The sequence below is a fragment of the Alternaria atra genome (genome assembly GCF_907166805.1).
Source record: "Alternaria atra isolate CS162 genome assembly, contig: 34, whole genome shotgun sequence".
Lineage (NCBI taxonomy): Eukaryota > Fungi > Ascomycota > Dothideomycetes > Pleosporales > Pleosporaceae > Alternaria > Alternaria atra.
Genome location: NW_025091333.1, coordinates 639314 through 653863, shown reverse-complemented (window position 1 = coordinate 653863; position 14550 = coordinate 639314). Strand labels below are relative to the sequence as shown.

The following is a 14550-nucleotide window of genomic DNA, read 5'->3' as shown; positions in this document are numbered from 1 at the left end:
GCGATCTCAAGCTCACTCATCCTCTTCATTCTCTTCCTCTCCCTCCATAGCCTTCTTCATCGCCTCTTTCTGGCTCGGTAACCGTCCACCCCTTCCCACCTTTGCCTGCCGCGCCATCTCCTTCTCCTCATCGCTGTCAGCCACAAGCGGAATCTTCTCAAACATGAACATGCGCGCAGCCCTGTCCTCACCCTTCCACCCCGTCTCCATGGCCCCCAGGGTCCTCACATGATGATACCCGGGATACTGCGCCCAATCAAACTTCCAGCTCTCCACAACCCTCAGCCCAGCATGTCTCGCCAGATCACGGATATTCCACAACGTGTACGGTTCGCCCTCGAATAGCGTGACGATGATTCTTCCGCCCATGCGCAGGAACGGTCGTATTGTCTGCTGAGACGTAGTAGTGCCTTTCTCTTTGTCTTCCTGGTTCCGAAGGATTTGTAACCGACGTTTCTGGTTCGATGTATCGAGGCAGGACTTGAAGAAAGATACTAGCAGGGCTTGGTTCGCGCGGACCTGTCTGTTGACGTCGGTGGAAAGACCGCCTGTGTGAGGGAACATGAAAGCGATTATATCCCAGCCCTCCTCGTCATCGTCATCGTCGCGTTTACACCGTAGATGTTTGTAGCTTGAAAGTTTGGTTGCGTCGATGTCGTGGTGGAGAGGTACGGGCGGTGTGAGGGATGAGATTTCGGTCTGGATTTCTTTGAATGAGGGGTATTTGCTGTGGAGGTCTTCTTCGTCGTCGTAGCTTGTTGCAGTTACGTTTGCGCAGCCGTGTTCTATAGTTAGGGAACGGGTAAAGCTAAAGTCGCCTTCGCCGACAAGGAGTATATGGTCGTATTCGCCAAAGGGTACTTTGGGTTTCTGTGATGGTTGTACATGGGCGGGCGTGGTCGTAGATGTAGTTGCTGCGGCGGCTGGTGCGCTCATCTTCTGCTTCTTCTTCGCGGGTGTCTTCGCAGCAGGTTTCGCCTCGGCGGCTGCTTTCGCGTTCTTTTTCTGGATCGCAAAAATCTTCTTGTCGCCTTCGCGCTTCAGTTCACGACGAGCGCGCTTGGTCTTTGTCTTTGACATGTTTGCTGTGTTTGCGATTGTTAGACAATTGGATGCGGCTCGGAGGTTTGCGGGGAAGATTGTTTGGCCATGGAATGCGACGAAAATCATAAGCTTGGACCACCCTCACACAGGGTTCAGGGTCTGCATGTGAAAAGAGGGACACTCGAGGACGTGGGTATCATTGTCTGCACGAAACGCAGCCCCGTGAAATTTTGGAGTGATGCTCAGATACCTAAATCTCCGAGTAGATGCAGATATCATGAATTGCTCTAGTGACTAGAATGTACAATGGATCTGGCGCAGCAAGCGCATTTTGCAAGCCGGCATGTTCAAACAGTTCAATGAAACAGCGTTACGACCGCTTATATCAAGTCGCGCTTAACGAACTGGTCGTAAAGAGATGATCCAAGCTTGGCGGGGGAGCGCTCAACCGTGACACCAGCAGCCTCAAGCGCGGTGATCTTGGAGTTGGCATCACCCTTTCCGCCGCTAACAATAGCACCAGCGTGACCCATTCTCCTGCCCGGGGGCGCGGAAATACCAGCAATGAAGCTGACAACAGGCTTGTTGGCAGTGTTGTACTCCTTCAAGAAGTCTGCGGCATCCTCCTCGGCAGTACCACCAATCTCACCAATCATGATGATACCGTCAGTCTCCTCGTCCTTCAAGAAAACGTTCAGGCAGTCGATGAAGTTGGTTCCGGAGAAAGGGTCACCACCAATACCGACGACGAGCGACTGGCCAAGGCCGGCTTGGGTGGTCTGGTTGACGGCTTCGTATGTAAGAGTTCCGGAACGAGAGACGATACCGACGCGGCCGCGCTTGTGGATGAAGCCTGGCATGATACCAATCTTGCATTGGCCCTGGTGAAGTCAATAACATAATCAGACCGAAAGAACTTGCTGAAGAACATACGGGAGCGATGATACCGGGGCAGTTAGGGCCGACCATACGAGACTTGTTCTGAGTCTTGAGCATGTCTGTGATGCGCACCATGTCTACTTCAATCAGCCTCCGTATCCCGCGATCTGTCATTGTGGTTCATACCGTGTTGTGGGATACCCTCAGTGATACTGTCTGTTGTAAGTTTCCATGTACTTGAGTTTGATATGCACACCTACGTCACAATCAGAGGAACCTCTGCGTTGATGGCCTCCTCGATACTGGCAGCGGCGACTGGTGGACTGTAATACTGTCAGGTCACCTAGTCCGTATATGATCGCGGGGGTGTATAGCATACGGAACGAAGATGGCAGTAGCGGAAGCTTGAGTCTCCTTCATGGCCTCTGCTACGCTCTTGAAGACGGGCAGTCCAAGGTGCTCAGTGCCCGCCTTCTTGGGGTTTGTTCCTCCAACAACTTTTGTGCCTGCCGTCCCGTCAGTCTCCCCCTCACAGGTTCATGTCAACAGAGCCGTTGGGCGCATACCGTATTCAATCGCTTGTTGTGCGTGGAAGCTGTTCCCGCATTAGCACCCCTTCCCATTACAGACTCTTCCAATCCCACTCACGTTCCCTGCTTTCCAGTGAAACCCTGGAACAGAACCTTGGTGTCGCTGTTGATACGAAGGTTCTTAATCGTCTCGGCGTATTGCGAGGAAGCGGTCGCATACTGCCTGGTAGCGGCCTTGGAGAGCGCAGAGCGCATCGGTTGCCGGATTGCCTGCATCGTGACTGGTATGGTGGTCACGAAAGCAACTCTGGGGTTTTTGGGGGGTATCGCGGGTCGGTTTAGTGATGGTTAGCGGTCTGAGCGAAGCTGCGACATAGCGGGAGTTCTTCGGGGAGCTTGGCCAATCTAAAATCTCGTGCCAGGGTCCGTCCGCGCCCGACAACTTCACGAAAATAACTCGTCCGCCTACAACCATTACGGGTGGGATGCAATTGATCGTGTACGGTATAGGAACAAAGTACTGGACTTTGAGATATTCTGTTCACAATGCGTGATTTGTATTCAAGTTGCGATTCTAACATTCAATCATGTTGCATCGCACGTTTCGCGATAGCAAGATGTTTGCAACAAGTACTCAACATAACCAGACTAACTGTGAATCCTCGCTTTCGCTTGTATATCTGCCATTGCTTCATTTACTCTTACTGTACATTTCTTGACGCACTGAGCTATGCGTTTGACCGATGATGGTAGGTTGTGTCTCCTAGTTGTCAACTCTACAGAGTCAGGATGTGGAACCGATGGTGCAGTACACGTAATGTGTCGTAAGGCGTATATAACTCTTAAATGTTCTACACGTTTTATACACAGCAGACGAAAATCTGCACTTAGTCGTTGAGCTTGCCGTAGAATGGGATTCCGATGGCTTGCAGTAGTAGACGTGCGTCCTTGTTGTTGGTGGCATCTGTTTGGATGGTGATGTGGCAACCAGGAATCATCTTGGGTGGGTACCTGAGACATGTCAGTCGAAACATTGATTGTGAAAGGAAGCAGACTCACGCATCGTAGTTGACCTCAATTTCCGGGAAGAGGGCTAGTTGATCTGGGGTAAGACCGAAGCTCATGTTGCCGTGTCCGTCTCCAGACGAACCTGGAACACCCTTCCACTCCTTGATTCTCGGCAGGACCACATCGACGAGTTTTGCCAGAAAGTGCTCGGCATCTTCCCGCTCCATCTTGGTTGTCACTGAGACATATCTGCCCGCACGCAACCCCCACCCTACGACGTTGTGCTTCGCCTTGTGCGATGTAGCTCGTACGTTGCTAATGGCCTGTAGGATCATACCAGCAACATGCAGGTTCCCACTGTTCTCCTGCGCTTCTGGTACCATGGAGTGAACTGTTACGCCTGTGATCTTGGGAACATTGCGGAAAGTGCGGGGCTCCTGGAGCAATCTGAGTACTTCACCCTTACCTCGTGGAGGTCGTAGGGGACGGTTCTTGAAGTACGGAGAGTCGCCCGTCCATTCTCGCAATCGTTGATCCGTCTTGGCAGCCCGGTAACCTGGAGGGTAGTGCTGGTATGTGAGGGTAAGGAGATCGGATGCGATCTTGCTCTGATATGTTTGCTCGAGGCGGGACAGACTGAAGGGTCCGGGTTGGAAGAGTCGCGAAGAGGGGTCAGACTCTGGAGGCGGCTGATGAGGGTGGAGAGGACCGCGGTAGTATTTGGGCGAACGGTATTGGTATCTGGTATCTATGAGGCCATGTTTCTATGGGTGTACTCTTTGAAGCTCATACCTGCTTGGCGGCAGCTGCTTGTTTCCTCTTCTCCGCAGTCTACTCCGTGCTACGGGGTCGTAGTTCTTTGCGAGTTCCTGCGATGGCGGTGGAATCTCTAATGACGATGCGTCTTCAATTTCTCGGACTGCTTCGGACGAGGCATTGCGGCAACACAGGGGCGCGGCCGCGCGGACGGCCGGTCTGGCGTTGTTCCGAATGACCGCGACCGTCCGGAGTGGTAGTTTGCGCAGCGCCATGGTTGTGTGATGCGACGTCGTGGTGGGTATAGACGTCAACAGCATGACCTACCAGTCTCGAACGGACTTTTCGACGGAATACGCTATACGCGAGACGCGAGAGCTGCAGGGATGGGCGGCGTCTAAGGTCCCCAACTAGCCAATAGGGCTACCCCACTCGTCCGCACCTGCCCTCTGCTCCAGGTCAGCTCGCGACATGCGGCTGATCGGGATCTGGGACATGTATCTTTCTTTTTGTCTCTTGGGTTGAGGTCATTGTCTTCTTCTGCCTCCTTGATTGCGCGTCATAGCTGCTCTTCACCGACAAATTCCATCTTCCACCAACCAAACACCTAACCACCCTCTCGCTTCCCCACCGACCACCGGGCTCAGGGCTCGTCTGCACCTTCCTCAACCACCACACCCCAAGCTCGCTGCCTACCCCGCTACCCACCTGGCTGCCTTCGTTCTTCCAGCGGCCGCGGACCCTCCACTGAATGGGTCTCACCTTCACCAACCACCACCATGAACGGCATGTCGCGGTTCCTCAGCCGGCGCGACAAACATCATGAAAAGCGCGCGTCCAAGCACGCCAGTACCAAAGTACGCCTGAGCTCTTTCGCCTCCGTCAACTCTCTCAGTCCTCTGCTGTGTTCTGCCGTCGCTACGGTGCCCCAAGACCCTCCCAGCTGCCAACAGCGGTTGTCTGCAGGCATCGAGACGCTGTATCATAAACTCCCATTTGTATTGCGAACGTCGGTAGAGGACAGTCTTCTATTTCTACACCAAAAGCTGCCGTGTTGCGCTTCTTCTCTTACCCCTAGCGTCGACCAAACCTCAACATCGCATTCTTCTGACTATGTACTTCTGCAGTCTAAATCCTCCAATGCTTCACCCGATCTCTACAAGATATTCACAAGCGAAGGTCCAAGACCGCCAGCGAACAATGAGGCCGAGAAGAAGGTACGCATGGGAACAAAGGCTTGGCGGAATCTTGTTGACGGGCGCAGGTCAAGATGCTCCTTTCGCGCTTACAAGGCGTTGGTATAACGAGCATGGGAGAGGAACAGGCCGAACATGCTCTCGCCTGGCATCCCAACGACATCGACAAAGCCTACGAACTTCTAGTGCTTGCCAACGAGTCACTCGAAGGTGAACTGAAGGATTACAGTCCAGATGTAACCATGTTGGGTGCCATAAACCGGAACATGGTGACATGTTACCTCGACGCATTGTTGTTCGCCATGTTCGCTCGTCTCGATAGCTTTGAAGCTATGTTATACGACAACTTTGAAGATGAGCCAAGGAAGAAGTTGGCGGCTGTCTTGCGCCTATGGGTCAACCTCCTGAGAAGTGGCCAGCTCATCAAGGTCGATTTGGTACGACCTATTTCGTCACCTTGCACGTTCACAACTAACGCACATTATAGACGAAGCATCTTCAAGACTCCCTCGCTAAGTGCGGATGGGAGGACGCTGCACAGGTTCGCCAACAAGACGCTTCGGAAGCTTTCACTTTCATTACTGGTGCGCTCGAGCTGCCGCTACTCACCCTCAAGATGGACATCTACCACACTGGACGTGAAGACAAAGAGGATGACCACAAGTTTGTCAACGAGCGGCTACTCGAAGTCGCCATACCAGAACAAGAGGGCGATCATGTTGTTACATTGGAAGATTGCCTGGAAACCTACTTTAACAACAGAATCGAGGTCAAGCGCTACCTGCAACGACAGAATACGATAGCTTCGATGAAGTCCACAGACGACGAATTCGTAGACAAGGACCCCGAGAAGAATGAGACCATCCATATTGAGACCATGGAGATGGAAGGCTCAATGACCCCCATCGTCTCGACGCCAATGACTTTCGAGCCCACCACACCAGTGACTCCAGTGCGGCCCCATCTAGAGGGTCGCCGCCGTGCTGATAGTATCTTCAGCCAGCGATATACACGCCAGTCACAAGATACGAGCAAGTTTGACGAAAAGAAGCATGTGGAAGACATGCTGGACAACAGCTCTGGTGGCCGACCACGATCAGCTTCTCTGCTTAAGAAGGAGATTCTAATGCCAGCTTGGCAGTTCTTCAGTCTCATACCCTGGTATACTGATAATGTTCCAAAGACGGACGCTCAGGTTGCTGCACACTTCTCAGTTAAGCGTCCGGTGCTCGGCATATGCCTGAAAAGATACACGATGACGCCGAATGGCGCTCCGAAACGCCTCAACACCTACATCGACATCCCGCTCGACATTGGGTTGCCTCACTTCATCTCCGATGAGAGGATGAAAGAGGAGGGTCCACTGTTTGGCAATTTCAAGCTCGTTCTCCAGTCTGTCGTATGCCATCGAGGTGTGTCGGTCGATTCTGGGCATTATATCGCGCTTGTCCGTGCCAACGCTCGCGAACGTCCAGGCACCGCGCAATCGGATTCTGAGCAAGAGCAGGAAAAGTGGATACGCTTTGATGATCTTTCATCTCAACGAGTGACTGAAGTCGACATCAAGACAGCTTTGCGAGAAGAGTCACCATATCTGCTCTTCTACCAGGTACAACCCATTGACGAAGAACTTGCTTCCCGAGGAGATCCTCCAACCTATGCAGAAGCGCAGTCCCGAGTTCCTTCGGTAGATCCTTCACAAGAAACGCTGTCTTCCCCGCCTTCTACGACAGCAACAGATGCCGAAGCTGGTGGAAACAGTGAAAATGTCAACACGACAGATACGCGTACCGAATCCAATTCCACAGATGAACCGGCTAGTCGAACTAGTATGTCTAGCAATCGCCGTAGCAGTACTGTGATCGAAGACGGCGAAGGCAGCTTACGCGGCCGAACCGAACCGCTAACGCCGGAGGATCAGAAGAGCAGCTTCTTGTCTGTGTCTCGGCGCGGCTCTCGGATATGGCTGTCCGGGAACAACAGAAGCCGGCCAGGTAGTCCAAGCGGCGAGACTCGTCTGTCTCTTACTCTATCGAGGCTAACGGGACGCGGTAGCAAGGACAAGCTGGTTACGACCGAAGCTGGCACCAGCGACGAGCCTACAATTGTGATTGACAAAGTGAAGAGCGCAGAGAATGATCAGCAGGACCACTCTCCAGCCAAAGAGAAGAAAGAATCCGGTCTCGGGCGCAGCAAGAGCAAGAAGGAGAAAAAGGATAGACGGAGAAGTAAGAGCAGAGAGCCTGGTGCAGTTCCAGAGAAAGGCAAGCACAAGGACAGACCGGATCGCGAATGCCTGGTGATGTGAGGAGGTCAGGGTTTGTACACATGTGGGAGGACCATCCCTGGTTTTGTTGTTTGTTTGTTTGTTTGCTTGCATCGCATATCGCCTCGACACCATTCCATTACTGGGTGTTCACGAAACCGGCGGAGGAGTTTTTTGAATCATTAGCGCGGCGTTATTGGAACATAAGAGTATCGCTTGATGTTGGATTTGCGACAGGGCATATGCATATTGGATTACTATAGATGAGATACCCTGAAATGGAACGGCTGGAACAAACAAGTGAAAGCTTCCGCTGTAGATCTACGCACCTTGCATAGTCTGTGATGCGCACCAAAACCTCTCTGTTGCGCCTGGTACCATGTGTTCAGAGAAGGCATTAGATAAGACTAGAAGAGTGAATGCCTGTTGGGGCTAGCCAGCGGCGGGCAACAACCTGGCCTCTTGGGTCGGCACGCTAATGATGACCCTCGCCCACCACAAAAGTCGCCCGCTTGTTCCCTTACCCTCTTACCCACGTTCCGCGCAACCACATCTCTATCTCCAGCCTCCTGTTATACGATCGCAAAAGCGAGCTTCAATTCTTCGCTCGAATAACCCGCTTCAACCATCACAATGGCGATTAGCCCGCAAATGTACGCCGAACCTACCGCCGAGGTCTTGTAGACAGTTTGCTAATTCCATTACAGTTCCAACCTGGTTATTATCCTGGGATTTATGCAAATATCGAAAAAGATACCTTTCGATAACGAGAATGTCCTCAACGGCGTGCGTGCGCTCTACATCGTCTCCAACCTGATCATCGCGGGTATCTACCTCTACGTCCAGGCACAAATCAACAAGAAGAATGGTGCGTCAAAAGAAGCCCAGTAGTCCCACATACCATCGCAGCGGCTAATACAGCGCAGACATGACGGTCGTCAAGTACGTCGAGCCCGCCCCGATGGGCTCCGGCGAGGAACCAAAGTTTGTCGCTACCACAGTCAAGGCCTACGATCTCCAGAAGCTGCGCGAGCTCTTCAAGGCCCAGATGATGGGTGTCGGCATGATGGGCGTTATGCACCTTTACTTCAAGTACACAAACCCGCTCCTCATCCAGTCTATCATCCCTCTCAAGGGCGCTTTCGAAGGCAACCTCGTCAAGGTCCACCTCTTCGGCCAGCCCGCAACTGGCGACCTTGCTAGGCCATGGAAGGCGTCTGGCGGTATGATGGGCGCCATGGGTGGTGGCGAGATTAAGACGGATAAGAAAAGCATCGAGGCTGCCGAGCGTGCTGGCCGCGGTGGTGTCAAGGACGAGTAGATGGGCTCTCTCGTGCCTTTTATGGGTTCGTATGCAGGGAGTTTGCATAAGAACTGGATTTCTTGATGGGACATACCCGGTTCGCCGGATTTATGGGCGTGGTTGAGCGACTCATGCGCCTGCTAATTGTATAACATGGACGTTTTATGCTGTGGCTGTCCTTCATTTGCTATACTTAATCTTTCTCAAAGTGATGTACAACGATTTCCACTCTTAGGGCACAGCCCTAAAACTACCCTATCCAGAAAAAACCAACCCTCTTCTATGTTCGGTCTATAAAACTCCAATTCCATAACCAACCCTAGGCTCCATACCAACCGGTACACCCCTAATCACCCTAATCATCATGTTGCGCAGACCTCCAACAAACGCCGTATTAAACATAGTATAGGGCCAAGAAGTATGATGAAAGAAGCGTGTCGAGTCCGTGTCCAACTCGTATCAAAAGCATAAAATGATAGTAAAAGATTTATCGATGAGAAACATCCAGTTGTTGATATCATTGGATAGTGGATTGGGTGATGCAGAAGTAGTCGTCATCTATTGTTGTATGGTCGATTGCCATCGAGGATTAAGTGAGAGGGACTGGAGTATTGGATTCTCGGCGGTTCGTGTGGCATGCGTATTGGCAAGCGTTTTTTTCTCAATGTTCGTGGAGGTTCAGAATGTTATGGTCGTTATTGATTCATTTCCTCGCCTCCAACTCACCCAAGCCACTGAGGAAAATAGCCGTCTTGTAACGGCATTGCAGCAGGCTCGTTTTCGTAGTTGAAAGGATCTCCCCAGAAGCCCTGCCTTGGTTAGCTAGACACACTCATTGACCTGGTTATATCACGTCACTTACAAAGTCGAAGTCGGGAACCACATCAGTGCTGGCTTGTACATCGCCTACGATGTTGTTGATGTTGCTGAGATTAATGTCATCCCAACACGGTGCACGATCCTGAATGGACTGCATTGATTGTAACAAGTCTGGCTGGGATTGCATTGGCTCCGGTTGGGATGGTCCCGGCATTGCTTGTTGATCATAAGCTGCAGAGGTGTTTTGGAAGGCGTAGCTTGGGATCGCTTGCATTGCTGGATATACGCCTGTGTTACTGTTCGATGCGTTGCTCATCGCCACGGGTACAGATGGCACCATAGGTTGGCTGATATAGTGGCCCGTAGGCTGCGACTGGCCCCTTGGGGAGAGATTATGCTCAGATACGGCTTTGTCGATCATGTTTTTCACAGCTTGCCATGCTTTGGCGCTGTTGTTCTCCCGAAGTATTCGAGACATCTGTAAAGCTCTAAGGGCGCGTTGTCGATCGGGCGCGTCGAAGAGAGGGTTGCGAAGTTCAGATAGGATATGCATGATGGCCTGGAAGGAAGCGATCCCACCTTTAGAAGTTAGCTTATGTGTTTAAGGGTACCGGCGTTACTGACCAATGTGCCATTGGAAGCGAGCGGCGTCGACATCTGCGGCCGCTCCGTTTAGTGTTTCTACACAGTTGACTGATTTTTCAAAGATCCTAGCACCATCAGTCAGTTTTATTTGTTGAAGTTGGACCTTGTGCTGTGGAGGTACGTACGAACGCCGAATCTCATCTGAGAAGACTACATCACGGTAAGCACGCGGCATTCGAAGCCAAAACAGCAGATAAGCGCGCCACTCCAGAAGAGAAGCCAGTCCCAACGTCAGCCTCTCCATCGGTACCTCAGGAGTAAGATAATGCAGATATTTTCTTTGATTCTCTTCGTGAACTTCATCAAGCATGACCTTGATCTGTTCGTATAGATCTCTGAGTTCCTGTGCAGGATCAGGACGAGATGTTCCATGGAGCCCGGAGTCGAGCATACGTCTTTCGAGGCGGTAGGTACTCTGGACTATCCGCCGTAGGGCTCGCATGCCGTTAAAGCGAACCAGCTGGAACGTCATTGAGGTAAACTTCTGTTCGTCATACGGGGCCGGACCAGGACTTGCGCCGTCTACGAGGTCCTCATCATCGATGTTGCGTGGAAATAGTGTAGTGTAAAAGTCTTCGGTGATGCTCGGTTCCTGCCCTTTGCATTCTGCAGCCCTGAACTCCAAATGGCCTAGCTGATGCCACATGCGACGACGTAGCTCGATAGTTAAAGCGTCCATAGAGCCGGTTGGAAACAAAGACGGATCTCGGTGCAGACCCTGGTTCAGAGCGATGCGGAATGCAATGCCAATCAAAACCCACGCTTTGCCTACTATGCATGTGAGCGTTTTCAACATATAACTATCTAGGGCGCTTACCCATATCCTCTTCCCTGGTAATACAGGTCAGCCACAGCACGAACCCCTGGAATATCTCCAGGCTTGATGTCGTGAGATAATTTTCCCGAGCAAGCGAGATCTCAACACCCAGCTGAAATCGATCGAGGAGTGATTCCTTGGTCTCACCAAACTTGTTGTGTACTACCTTTGGAGGCAGAGAGTTGATAGCAGAGAAATAGATGGCATAGGCGAGAGGATGTGCTTCGCTATTATAGGTGGAAAACTTGCGGACCACTGTTGGTCTATGGGTGATCCTCACCATTGGGTCTACGTTCGCGAAATAGACGTCGAGGAGCGTATCACGATGCTCTTGGGTGTTGGGCAGTAGGTTTTCTAGATCTGATCCTGCTCCTGCACGACCAAGGGAGAGTAGATCGACCAGACTGTTTTGCGGTACTTCCTTTCTCTCTTCATCGGTTTTGTCGCCAAGCAAAGCCTTGATGTCTTGAATCTAATATTGCATCAGCCTTGCTCTGAGATTGGAAACTCATAAAAACACAAAAGGATGAGACTGGCTCTTGTTCTGTATATACCAGATCCATGGCTTCTTACGCGAAAAAGCGAGACTTCAGGAAGCGACACTCACCTCATCAGCGAGCAATGCGAAATGCAGAGACGAAACAAACTGAGACTGTCCGTCATTCAACAACAGGGTCCCATCGCCGCCATCGGAAGCTATTCCTCCTCCATGTGAAGTTTGGCTATTCGACGATGGGGTCAGCGCTTCCGCCTCCTTCCTGTCAAATTCAACACTGGACCGTACGGATGTCGTGGATTTCGCCCCCTGTCCTGCAACGGCTCTTTCTAAAAGGTACTCCAGTCTGTCTAACCGGGCCTGCACGTCACTGCCTTTTCCGATCTTTCCATTGTTGCTTGCGGCCGTAGGTTTCGAAATCCTTCCAGTAGTGGTAGAAGCCGGTATCTGATCTGTCCAAGTACACACATGGCTTCCTCGTGTGCAAGAACCACAGACTGGATGAACATGATCACACTTGACCTTCCTGCGCCGACACGTCAAGCATGACGAAATGACGCGGTGCCGCCCTCCACTGGGTTTGCTTGTTGAACCTGGCGAATTAGACGATGTGCCAGTCTTCGTTTCCACCATGCTCGGGTAAGGTTTGTAACAGTCTGCATACGAGACTTGAAGTTTTCAACAATGTGGATCGGTCGCCGGGGGAGAAATGGCTCCGTCACACACTGAAGTTCGTTGCGATTCTCGCCCCACTAGCTGAACGGGCCGCCGTTACCCGTTTCGGCCTTAGTGGCGATCAACCTTGCTCGCAAAATGATTCGCCGAAACTTTGACATCAGACACCTCGGTACATAGAAGAGCCCCATAGGCCGGATATAATCCACTGTCTTTAGGGTTTGTTCACGAGCCTTGTGTCGTCATGGTATCACATGCCAATGTACTGCCTCATTCTTGTCGAACAGCTTGGGAAGAGGGTAGAAATTACACACTGCAGTTTGAGTTAGGTTAGTAAGGGGGCGGCATATTACCATTGGGCGTAGTAATAAATCGCTATCAGTCGGAGAATCTGATAGTGGACTTCGAAGAATCTCGCAGGTATTTCATCTGTTCCAACCAATACTTTTCCCAACACAATCCAAAGCAGCAGCGGATTGTTTCTGCACAGTCTTACTTTCTGTGTCCTTACCATGACCGACTGTTCTTGCTGTAGTTGTCAAGTTCTCCTGGTTGTTCATTATGTTAGAAGATTGTGTCCGACACACAGCCTTGTTTTGCCTTATCGCAGCCTACCCAGACAATCAGACCTGCCAGCCAGATGACATTGCAGTGCTTGCTGTCCACTGACAACTAACACAGCCCGATAGACGATCCCAGAGGTCGCAATCCTGGAAAGATATGGGATTGCAGGAATATGAACTGTCTTGAGATCGAAAGAGAGAAGCCGAACTGATCACAGGCGGCGTAAGAGAAGGTCCAAGTGATTCCTACACTGAGCCAAACCTCTTCCTCGATACTAATGAAGAACAGTGCGGGCATCGATGAAGGAGAGGTCTCCAGACGCGCGATTATTGGCTATGATTACACGGCTAACGACGAGGACGAAGTTACCCTCAAGTTATATGTGCCTTTGTAACAAGTCGAGTTTCGCAATACGACCCCCAGGCACTGCTTACGGTCAGCTTCAGTTGCATTCTTGCGATCTCACCCTGTTCAGCCCCCATTCTCACTGAAGCAATTTTAATGCAGGCAAACCTACCTGGGTTGTCACAGTTTGCCTGCGGTTGAGAACCAGTGCGACGGGTTTGTGTCGTTTATGCCTCGCGTCAAGCCACGCTCCACGCCCGTTTGTAACAATGCATCTTATCTTAGCCCAGCGCTTTGCCTCGTTACATTGTGGTGGGACCTTCTGTTGCGTATCAAAACCCACGTTTTGCAACATTGCTCGAAGATGCTAAGCAACGATCTAGCGTTACCCTCCCACGAGGCTCCTGTATAGAGATCTGGATCAAGATCCGTTCAACGACCTTGAGCACCATCAGCGCCACTCATAGCATGATGTCGAAACTCACTACACATGAAAATCTACCAGAGCGTTGTTGCGAAGGTGGCCTTCATCCTGTCGAAGAAGGTCTACATGTCATGGAACACGAGGGTGAGGGGAAGGAAGCCTGGGTGCACCAACGCGTGGTCATGAACAATCCCACAACGGAGAAACATCAGTCGCAATATATCGGAGGCTTGAAGAGAAGGCTTTTCTGGTTCATACTTGTCCTCGCAAGCCTCGTCGTGATCGGCGCGTCTGTAGGTGGAGCTGTAGGGGGCTCGCTAGCAGCGAAAGAGAGCAGCGACGGTATCTTGCAGTCGTCATCTGTTCAGAGGTAAGCAGCCCGAACCTGGATGCATCTTATCAGTGTGTGTCTAATATATTCGCAGCTCGCTTCCGTCCTGCACAGGAGCTTCGAGTGATGCAACATCCTCCCAACCCACTGGCTCACCCTCCTCTTTTGTAACCACCGACTGCCCATCCAGCAACAACACATCTTTCACGCCCAGAACACCCGGTGGCAACCCAGGACAATACAACTTCACCAAGCATTGCGGATTTGACACTGATGGGCGAGACCTCATCGAAGCTTTCGTCCTAGACCTGGATACTTGCCTCGCGCTTTGTTCGAACTAGAACTACATACACAACAGGAGGAGACAGGTGTACTTCAGCGTCGTTCTATGCTGATGGAAGATCACCGGGGAACTGCTGGGCGAAAACAGGGACAGGGTTGAAGCAGAAAGA

General features: G+C 51.5%; 7 protein-coding genes across 7 annotated transcripts; 3 read left to right on the top strand and 4 right to left on the bottom strand.

Annotated features, from left to right (window-relative positions):
* Window positions 1–12: 12 nt before the first annotated feature.
* Window positions 13–1080, bottom strand: ALTATR162_LOCUS10656 (uncharacterized protein; the record flags this gene model as incomplete). The annotated part of the gene is made up of 1 exon (XM_043318294.1): window positions 13–1080. The coding sequence occupies one exon, from the start codon at window positions 1078–1080 to the stop codon at window positions 13–15; it is 1068 nt and encodes a 355-aa protein (XP_043174229.1).
* A 344-nt stretch (window positions 1081–1424) lies between these two features.
* Window positions 1425–2729, bottom strand: ALTATR162_LOCUS10655 (uncharacterized protein; the record flags this gene model as incomplete). The annotated part of the gene is made up of 7 exons (XM_043318293.1): window positions 1425–1925; window positions 1978–2060; window positions 2110–2135; window positions 2184–2246; window positions 2303–2429; window positions 2490–2518; window positions 2572–2729. 7 exons carry the CDS (start codon window positions 2727–2729, stop codon window positions 1425–1427), a joined length of 987 nt encoding a protein of 328 aa, XP_043174228.1.
* A 611-nt stretch (window positions 2730–3340) lies between these two features.
* On the bottom strand, window positions 3341–4492 carry ALTATR162_LOCUS10654 (uncharacterized protein; the record flags this gene model as incomplete). Its single annotated transcript, XM_043318292.1, has 3 exons — window positions 3341–3464; window positions 3513–4202; window positions 4254–4492. The coding sequence occupies 3 exons, from the start codon at window positions 4490–4492 to the stop codon at window positions 3341–3343; spliced, it is 1053 nt and encodes a 350-aa protein (XP_043174227.1).
* Window positions 4493–4996: 504 nt separating this feature from the next.
* On the top strand, window positions 4997–7721 carry ALTATR162_LOCUS10653 (uncharacterized protein; the record flags this gene model as incomplete). The annotated part of the gene is made up of 3 exons (XM_043318291.1): window positions 4997–5434; window positions 5482–5850; window positions 5901–7721. 3 exons carry the CDS (start codon window positions 4997–4999, stop codon window positions 7719–7721), a joined length of 2628 nt encoding a protein of 875 aa, XP_043174226.1.
* A 591-nt stretch (window positions 7722–8312) lies between these two features.
* ALTATR162_LOCUS10652 (uncharacterized protein) lies at window positions 8313–9000 on the top strand (the record flags this gene model as incomplete). The annotated part of the gene is made up of 3 exons (XM_043318290.1): window positions 8313–8332; window positions 8387–8547; window positions 8606–9000. The coding sequence occupies 3 exons, from the start codon at window positions 8313–8315 to the stop codon at window positions 8998–9000; spliced, it is 576 nt and encodes a 191-aa protein (XP_043174225.1).
* Window positions 9001–9704: 704 nt separating this feature from the next.
* On the bottom strand, window positions 9705–11826 carry ALTATR162_LOCUS10651 (uncharacterized protein; the record flags this gene model as incomplete). The annotated part of the gene is made up of 6 exons (XM_043318289.1): window positions 9705–9791; window positions 9845–10380; window positions 10426–10511; window positions 10572–11217; window positions 11264–11735; window positions 11797–11826. The coding sequence occupies 6 exons, from the start codon at window positions 11824–11826 to the stop codon at window positions 9705–9707; spliced, it is 1857 nt and encodes a 618-aa protein (XP_043174224.1).
* A 1988-nt stretch (window positions 11827–13814) lies between these two features.
* Window positions 13815–14439, top strand: ALTATR162_LOCUS10650 (uncharacterized protein; the record flags this gene model as incomplete). The annotated part of the gene is made up of 2 exons (XM_043318288.1): window positions 13815–14137; window positions 14193–14439. The coding sequence occupies 2 exons, from the start codon at window positions 13815–13817 to the stop codon at window positions 14437–14439; spliced, it is 570 nt and encodes a 189-aa protein (XP_043174223.1).
* Between the last annotated feature and the right edge of the window lie 111 nt (window positions 14440–14550).